The following is a 9,629-nucleotide window of genomic DNA, read 5'->3' on the forward strand; positions in this document are numbered from 1 at the left end:
CTTATTGGGAGGAGAAAGAGAAGGGGGGAGGGAGAGGACAAGAGAAAGGAGAGGGAAAGAAAGACGGAGGAGAGGCAAGTGAGAGGGGGGACAAAGCGAGAGAGGAAAGGGCAAGAGATAGGGAGGAGAGGCAAGGGAGAGAGCAGAAGTGTTTTCTATAAAAACAACATATTGCTCTTTTTTGTAATATTTTGAAACTGTAGTCAATTTTCATAAATAAATTGCTAATTTTGACTAGTTTGATAATTTTTCCATATTGTTATCCATAAAAAAGAGATTTTGGGTTTGAATCCTACGAATGGAGATCACGAGTAAGGCTGGGCACCAGACCGGAATGGGACCACCGGACCGGAACGGGACGGTTTGACCGGTACCGGGATGAATCAGATCGGAACTATCGGGATGGAGGCTCAGTTCCGTCCCATCCCACTATATACCGGGATAGAATCGGGACGGACTGGAATGGATCGGAACGGAACGGGATGGGATAAACGGGACGGCACATATAGATATTTCAAAAAATAATAATTTTTTTTGAGTTATTTTGAATTACGAAAATACGAATATTTTTTTTATTTTTCTAAGTTATATTAGTTTATATTATTTAAGTTTTAAAATTTATAATAGTTTTACTTAAGTTTATTTTAAATATATATTTTTTAATTTTTACGTATATAAGTTTGTAAGTTAAGTTTAATAAAGTTTTTGTTTTAAGTTTTTGAGCTTATGTAGTTATGTTATAAGTTTTAAAGATTTGAATCTTTTGAAGTTTATAAGTTATTAAGTTATACTTATAACTTGTAAGTTAAATAACTTAAGTTTGTAATTTTAAAAAATTAAATAAAAAAAAAAATGCTAATAAAAGTAAATAATGACAAAAATATTATTTTTTATTTTAATTAAAAATGATTTATCGGTACCGGATTGGATCGGACCGGAACGGAACCGGAATGAACTGGGATGAACCGGTACCAAATCATGATACTGTTCCGTTCCGTGTAGCGATTCAATGAATCTCATCCCGTTCCGAATACTACTGGACCGGAACGGACTGAATGGTACCGGAACGGTACCAGTACAACCCGTTCCGGTGGCTAGCCTTAATCACGAGTCATCGTTAAAAAAGAATATTTTATTTTAAAATAAAACTTCTTAATGCGAATTAAAAATTGAAATTCAAAGAGCTAGATACTGTACACTGAATAAAACTAAAAAATTAATCATCTCTTTTTGAATACCCATAGAGGCCTTATTGCTCTTAACCAAGATACTTCATCAACATCAATTAAACAAAATACTGAATACCTATAAGCAAAGTCATAAAATTTATAAAACATATATTATAAGCAAGAATTCCTACTTAGATTTCTTCTTCTTAAAAGAAAAAAGATTCAGCGGAAGATTGTTACTTTTAAAGAGAAAAACGAAGACGATAAGAAGATTGAAGAGAGCAACAACAAATGACTAGGAAAAGAACGACATATTATTGTAGAAAAAAAATAAAGAATATTTTCATGTCTAGAGTATTAACTTTTTATTCATTACAATTTAATTATTTAAAAATTGTTCTTTTAATAAATATATTAAAAGAATTATTGCAAAAAATTTAAAATAAGGAAGGTGAACGTAATATTAGAAACATGTTATTAAGTCAAACATAAGGGTTAGGATCAGATATAAAACGTGCTTTCAGTGCAGTTCATCAACATCAAATACCTATTGCATTAGGATCAGATATAAAACGTGACACTTGATTTTGTTTATAGTAAAATTGAGGCTCAGAGAAAAAAACAAGTCTCAAAGCTTTTATTTTTTAAAAAAGATATTTTACAAGTCAAGATGTATAAAAGATATTTATAAGCTATTTTTATATGGGTAAAAAATATCCCTAATTTTTTTTCTATACATATATATATATATGGGATAAGAGTTTGAAAAATATCTCAACTTTGCTCGGATTTGCTGTTGCGATACTAAACTTTCATGAGGACCTATTACCTCCCTAGACTATTTAATACCGTATTACCCCTTAACTAGTCTAGGGAGTTAATAGGTCCTTATGAAAGTTTAGTGCACAACAACAAATCCGACCAAAGTTGAAATATTTTTCATACTCTTATCTCTCTCTATTATATATATATATATATATATAGGTGTTTAACAAAAGGAAGTGTCGATTCTTAAAACCCGACCCGGCGGATCATGTATTTGACGAAAGATAATATAAACTGTATGTGTGTGCGTGCCCTAATCGTATCGAACATCTCATAGACATGGCTGAGAAAGAGAAATCGAGTAGGGATTACAGAGACAAACACCGTAGTTCCAAGGATAAGCACTATGAAGATGACCACCGTCATCATCACCATCGTTCCAAGCATCGATCAGAAGACGGACATCACCGATCTGAGAGAGAGGGAAGCCGAGAAAGATCTCATTACCATGATAGGAAGGAGGAAGCACTGGAGAAAAAGCATTCCCATAAGAGGAAAGACCGAGCAGAAAGTGTTGATAGAAGCAATGCGGATGACAAGAGACCTAGAGTTTCTGACAAGAGGAGGACCGAGGACGACAATGGTAGGGATAAACGGAGAGTTGATGATGGAGATTGGAGGGATAAGGATGAGGAGAGAAGAGAGAAACGGAGGTTTGAGGATAAAGCAAAGGAGGAGGAGGAGGATGTGGAAGTTGATGAAGAAAGGAGGGGAGGTGGATTTCAAATGACAACTTCTAAGAAAGAGCCAACTGATAATGTCCAGGATCAGGCTGTTGGTTCCATTGCTAAGGTGTGTTACCTAATGCATATTATTCATCATTTTAAACTTATTTTGCTTATTTCTTGCTGCCATATATATAAAAATAATACACAACTGTGGCGTTCACCTCATGGTACTTTCTCCAGTAGCTGTATTCCCTAATATGTCCACTGGGCTCAGGCAGATGAAGAAACAAATAATATTACCTTGCCTTTTCACCTTAGATATTCAAACCATGGTTCACTGGTAGCGTAGCAGAGCTACAGTGTACTAAGGTGGTCAGGCAGACACCCTTCACTGAAAATTATACCCTGTATATAAATAAAATGCTACCGTCAACAGTTAAATATCATAGTTTAGACACCCTTGACACAACAAGATGTGGGTGCAGGTTCGAATCCCTGCCGCTACTGCCAGCCCTTTATGATCATTTTAAAAAGAACTATTTTATTGGTCTAAGTTATTATCTTGATCCTTTAGTTGTCTAACTAAGCATAATTAAATTACTTTCTAAATAATAGTTAGTAAATTTGTTAGTTTTGAATTAATTCAAATATTATTTATCAAAGTGATTCTTAATTAGAAATCTACCACTTAAAAATCTAATTAAGAAAATGTAAGTTTAGTAGCTGATTGGATTTTCAATCGGCGCGGAAGTTGTTGCCTCATTTTTGCATTTAAATAGAGGACCTGAATGGAAGAAAAAATAAAGTCGGAACTTGTTTTTTAAGAAAAAAGTTGAAGAGCATTCTTTGGCATTTTTATAGATATAGGCTCCAATTCAGCAACTCCAGTTCCGTTTTGCACGCTGTTTTTCTTTTTGATTGTTGAAAAAACAGAAAGAAGGAAACGGGCAGGTCTCAAAAAAGCTCACTCAAGATGGGAGTAAAGCTTCTTATCTGGAACGTGCAGGGTCTCAACAATAATGATGAGAGAAGCACTTTGAAATCTCTTATTCACAAATGGGGGATAAACATCATATGTTTTCAGGAGACTAAAATAGAGGAATGGAACATTTCACCGATCAGGCAGGTTTGGGGGAATAGGTGGATTGATTGGGCAGAACTCAAAGCACTTGGCACCAAAGGGGGGATTCTAATTATGTGGGACAAAAGAGCCTGGAAATGTGTTGATTTTGAAGCTGGGATTTTCTCTTTCCTGTAGATTTGAACGTTTAATTTAGTAGATGATTTCAAATGGGTTTTCTCTGGTGTATATGGACCTCATACTAACCATGAAAGAACTGAGTTGTGGCATGAATTTGAAGGTATAAGGGGATTGTGGTCTGATCCATTAATGTCAATTCCATATTTCTAGATTAGGCCAAAGTCAAAGTTAACCCAGAAAAGACAACCTCGAGATTTGTGGTTAAACTCTGAAATAAATTACGTTTCGGGGTTTCCATAACCCTACAAGTCCTAATATTAAATAAGATTTCTAATCTGACTTCATATTGATGTAAAATTCTCAATTAGATGTTTTTTTCTTTTGATGACAAAATTCTCAATTAGATGTTACATCAAATTCTCAATTAGATGTTTCTAGGGCTTGGAGCCAAATCTTCCAATTTCGACATTCTATTTCATAGTTTTGATGAAAAAATCTAGTGAAGAATCATGTATAATCGCTAGGGTTTGGTAAATGGATTCCAAGTTGGACTGCCCTCCAATTTGTAGCCTAGGTCGTCCAAAATTTTGTTGGAATGTCAAAAATTTCGGAAACAACCCCTTTTATGTCACAACCATTTATGCAATTCTGATGGCTAGCTCGCAATGTGTCATGCTACAATCTGGCTGGCCTTGCAATTGCATGGCTATTTCCGCAATTGCAATTTGCAATTGTATGACTGAATCCGTAATTGTAGTGTCGCAATTGCGAGGCCATTTCTGCAATTGCGGTTGCACTAGGCAAATAAAATCTGCAACACGTTGAAGGGTAATTTCTTGCCCTAAACTCACCCGAGCCCCTTGGGTGCCAAACAGAAACCATCCCCAACAAGTCCAAAAACCATATTTAAACCTAGGAGGAGCTAAATCAAGGAACATGATGTGATTATTCAAAACAAGGGGTTAGGAATTGGGATGCTACATAATTACTTGCCACAACCCTAAAGTGTCTCAATGATCTAGTGTATATTAGATACAAATTAAAACATTGATGCGTTGTTACCAAGGATTGGATTTGTTTTTGACAATATTGATGAGACTAATGAATGGTTAAGTGAAGTCCCTGAAAATCATGAAGATGAAGAAGTATTTGGTGAAGATTCTGATTTCACTTGGTGTTGCAGAGGAAGTGGAGTTGAGAACATTTATGGTTAAAGGACATAGGAAGGGCAAAAGTTGCTACAGCTAATTGGTTTTGATAATCTTGTAGAAGAGTAGGATGATGATCCATTTATGTTTTGATTTGCTTGTCCTATGGATGAACTTTTTGCCATCTACTTTTCAGTTTTAAAATTGTGATTATATACATTGTGTCTGTGCAAGGTTTATTTTGGCCAGGCCTAGTCTCTTTTTGTGCTTTGCGCTCTCAAAAACACCATGGTTTTAAAGGTTCACTTCTGATTAAGAGATTCAGTCGATAAAATTCTTTTGTCATATTGTCACATGGAATTATTGTAATGCTCTGCTCGGGACTGAGTCTTCAACCTTGGAAGATTTGGATAGCTTATTTGACTTGCTCATGTCTTTGCTGTTGTGTTTTTTCCTTCTGATTGAGAAGTGCTGTTCATTTTTTTTTTGTTGTATCTTGAGATGAATACACGTTCCTTTCATTGTTTGTGACACTTCAGTGCTCTCTGGGATTTTTGTGCTGATTTTTCCTTGACCTTACTTTTCAGGGTGAGACAATGGGATCATACAATGTGACATCAAGGACTTTGCCTGGTAACAACTTGGCTCATGGTGATTCTCCAGCTACCAAGGTATCTTTGCTTTCTACCACAAATGAAAATAAGGGAGTTAATATTAACGGATCTCATCAGATTCCTGGGAAATCTAGTACAGATGGGACAGTTTCTGGTGCTGGCAAGAGTGGGAGCTTATCCCTTGATGCTTTAGCAAAAGCGAAGAGAGCTTTACAAATGCAAAAGGAGTTGACTCAAAAGTACAAGAAGATACCTGCAGTAAGTTGCTACAAATATCTAGCACATTTCTGTTTTGCACGCTGTTTTTCTTTTTGGTTGTTGGATCTCTTTTGCTCCCGATCCTTGTTCCCTTTCCCGGGGACGGTTTGGGGGTGTGGGAGAGCAAAAGGATATAAACGGAAGATTAGAGTTTCCACTTTGCTATAAACATATTATAGTCTTTGTAACTGTGCTCATTTTTGTCATGTAGTTAAACAAGAACAAGGGTCCCAACTTTACAAGAGAGGGACTTCCACAGGTGGGACCCAAGGAGAGCCTTCAACCTTCGGCTAATGCAGGGATTTTTCCTACTCCAGTTGCATCTTCAGATGCAGGGGTATTGCTACCTCCTGGTTCAGCACCAAGTGCATCCAATCCACCATCTAGTGGTTTGCCTCATCTTATGGGGCTCACAGCTCAAAAATATGAAGCAGTAAAGCGTGCACAGGAACTTGCTGCTAAGATGGGATTCCGACAGGACCCAGAATTTGCTCCCCTCATAAACATGTTTCCGGGGCAAATGCCACCAGAGGTTACCCTTCAGCCAAAGCCTGCAAAGGCCCCTGTTCTTCGATTGGATGCCCTTGGTAGGGAAATCGATGAGCAGGGAAATATTGTCAATATGCTTAAGCCATCGAGCACTCTTAAGGTATGGCTCATTTTTGTTCTGGCTGTCCATTCTCATATTTTATATTTTGTTTGAATTTCTGTGTTTAACCTGGAGTATATGTGCAGGTGAACATCAATAAAAAGAAACAAGAAGCATTTCAAATTCTCAAACCTGAACTTGAGGTTGATCCTGAGAAAAATCCTCATTATGATCCAGGCATGGGAATTGACAAGAACAAAATTTTGAGGCCCAAGAGGATGACATTTCAGTTTGTGGAGGAAGGCAAATGGTCCAGAGATGCAGAGATAATCAAGTTAAAGGTATTTAACTTTTCCCTGTTATGGTTGCTGCTGCTATTGGGGTACGTCCCTTCCTCGGGTCCTACACAGGATGCTTCATGCACTGGGCTCTGCCCTCTTTTATGGTTGCTGCTGCTGTTTTTTGTTTTCTTCAGTACTCATTCTCTGTTGTTGCTTCCTATACTTGTTTTGATCATGTTGCAACATTTGTCTTCAGAGCCAATTTGGTGAAGCACGAGCTAAAGAGCTAAAGGCAAAGCAAGCACAGTTGACCAAGGCTAAAGCAGAGCCTGACATAAATCCGAATCTCATTGAGGTATCGGAAAGGGTTATTGCCAAGGAAAAACAGAAGGAACCTATTCCTGATGTTGAGTGGTGGTAAGTTGATCTAAATGTTTTTCAATGTCAATATTGTTTTGCTTTCTAGTAAACTTTTGTATGTCTCCTGAATTCTCATTGTTGGGGCCACAGTGTGGCTCGGGAGCTTGAACTGGTGGTCTTGATGTTAACTGTAAAATGAGAGCATCTTGGTAGGTGGTAGATCCCGATGTGCTTCTGTGATCTGTCTATCTATGCTTCACCAAGATAAGGAATAAAGAAAGAACATGCATTATGCAACCTATCCACATGAAATTACTCCACCTTCCTCTGGCTATATCTTTCTGCAGAACTCTCTGCACGAATACCTGTAATGTGGATTGTAATATTCTTGTGATGTTGCAAGCCTCTTTGGTTTGTTCTTTCTGTTACCTATGCTAAACCTGTTATAAATTTCTGGAGCTGAAAAATAATGAAATATTGACTAGAGGTTAGGGTTTTCTTTGTCGTGTAATAGTCTGAAAATAACTTGAAATGACTGTTTCTTTTGTGCTTGCCCTTATTTTCTTGCCTTGACCTGCCAGGGATGCTCCTCTGTTACGATCTGGTACTTATGGTGATGTTGTTGATGGTAACGTAACTAACGAACAGTTGAAGATTGAAAGGATCACCATATATGTTGAACATCCTCGCCCTATTGAGCCACCTGCTGAACCAGCTCCACCTCCTCCCCAACCATTGAAACTAACCAAAAAGGAGCAAAAGAAACTTCGAACTCAGCGAAGATTGGCCAGAGAGAAAGAAAGACAAGAAATGATACGACAAGGCCTGGTGGAACCACCAAAGCCGAAAGTTAAAATGAGCAATCTAATGAAAGTTCTTGGCTCAGAAGCCACACAGGATCCTACAAAGCTTGAAATGGAGATCAGAAGTGCTGCTGCTGAGCGTGAGCAGGCTCATGTAGACAGGAATATTGCTCGTAAGCTTACTCCTGATGAGCGTCGAGAGAAGAAAGAGAGGAAACTTTTTGATGACTCAAATATCGCACCGGAGACTATTGTTTCAGTATACAAAATTAATGACCTCTCCCACCCACAAACCCGCTTCAAGGTGGATGTTAACGCTCAGGAGAATCGTTTGACTGGGTGTGCGGTGATCTCAGGAGGTATTAGTGTTGTTGTTGTTGAAGGTGGGAAAAAATCAATCAAGCGATATGGGAAACTTATGCTTAGAAGAATTGATTGGGCAGCTGCTGGTAAGAAAGAAGATGATGAAGGTGAAGGTGAAGGTGAAGGTGAAGATGAAGATAAGCCTCTCAACAAGTGTGTGTTGGTCTGGCAAGGGAGTGTTGCTAAATCAAGCTTCCATAGGTTTTTTGTTTATGACTGCAGGACTGAGGCTGCTGCTCGTAAAGTTTTTGCTGATGCTGGGGTTCCCCATTACTGGGATCTTGCTGTTAACTTTAAAGATGACGAATTTTAATTTATTTGAACGTTCTGCTGTCTCTGCTAAACCTGATTTTCTAGTCTCATGCTGTTCTATTACAATTGGAGTGGTCCTATTGTGGAATGATGTTGGAGGAGAAGAAAAGTGAAAACTTCAAGGATACTTGTAATTTCATGTTCTCAAAGGAGCACTTGCTACTCTTAACCTTTGCTGTCCAAGGCAGAGATGGTTGTGGAACTGTGATCTGCATCTTTCTCTATTTTGAGTAGATTCTACTTGTTATTAAGTATTAACTGCTCGTAGTTCAAGGTACACCTTTTGTTTTTGATCAATGTGTAACAACCACTTTTTTCCGAGCTGAGGTAGTGTAGTGCACAACAACATCAGCATCTGGTGACTCACTAGGCGGTCGCTGCATAAAGGGTGTTAGTTGGTAGCACTGTGTGCTTGAAGCTGTATGGTTGCTATAGATGTCTGTCCTCCTCTTTGATCTGATGCAATGAGTTGCGTCTGTTTGTTCGAATATTACTTATTAGATGTAATAACTGTTGGTGCATTTGCTTGTATCAATTGGCAAACAGTAGCTTTAAATTCCTAAAATGCCATTATATAAATGGCTCGAGTCCAAGTACTTTAATGTCTATATTACCTATCTTTGAAGTTCTTTTACATTCCCCTTGAGAAAGACATTTAATAGTTTTATTGTCAGAGTACTTGTGCAAATTATCCTACATCTCTTCCTTAAATGTTTCACTTTATGATTATCTTACTAATGGAGCGGTATAAAGTATATTTGAAAAAATAGTGAAGATGAAGTGTGTTGGATGGTGGGGAAGACACCAATCAATGTGGAATGTCACTTGTGCAACTTGTTCTTCCTATTTCTATTAGGGAAGCCATGAAATATTTTTTAATTTTTTTTTTTGACCAAGCGAACACAAGAAAATTGTAAAAACGTTTTCTACCTAACAGAGGTGCCTCTGCAATGATTTTGTTTAAAAAATTTACCTAGTATTTGTGATTCATCTGCCATATGCTAGTTTAGTTGCTAGGTTTGGATATGAGATGGTTTT

General features: G+C 37.5%; 1 protein-coding gene across 2 annotated transcripts; it reads left to right on the forward strand.

Moving 5' to 3' along the window:
* The first annotated feature begins 2,253 nt into the window (after positions 1–2,253).
* LOC125872477 (protein RDM16) lies at positions 2,254–9,199 on the forward strand. Of its 2 annotated transcripts, XM_049553211.1 has the most exons (7): positions 2,668–2,786; positions 5,599–5,682; positions 5,765–5,883; positions 6,095–6,532; positions 6,619–6,813; positions 7,010–7,170; positions 7,695–9,199. In XM_049553211.1, the coding sequence occupies exons 3-7, from the start codon at positions 5,842–5,844 to the stop codon at positions 8,590–8,592; spliced, it is 1,734 nt and encodes a 577-aa protein (XP_049409168.1). In that variant the 5' UTR covers positions 2,668–2,786; positions 5,599–5,682; positions 5,765–5,841; the 3' UTR covers positions 8,593–9,199. The 2 variants fall into 2 exon arrangements, with proteins under 2 accessions (XP_049409167.1, XP_049409168.1); XM_049553210.1 differs by having other exon boundaries at positions 2,254–2,786; positions 5,599–5,883.
* Positions 9,200–9,629: the final 430 nt, after the last annotated feature.

The sequence above is a fragment of the Solanum stenotomum genome, chromosome 8 (genome assembly GCF_019186545.1).
Source record: "Solanum stenotomum isolate F172 chromosome 8, ASM1918654v1, whole genome shotgun sequence".
In the NCBI taxonomy this organism is placed as follows: domain Eukaryota; kingdom Viridiplantae; phylum Streptophyta; class Magnoliopsida; order Solanales; family Solanaceae; genus Solanum; species Solanum stenotomum.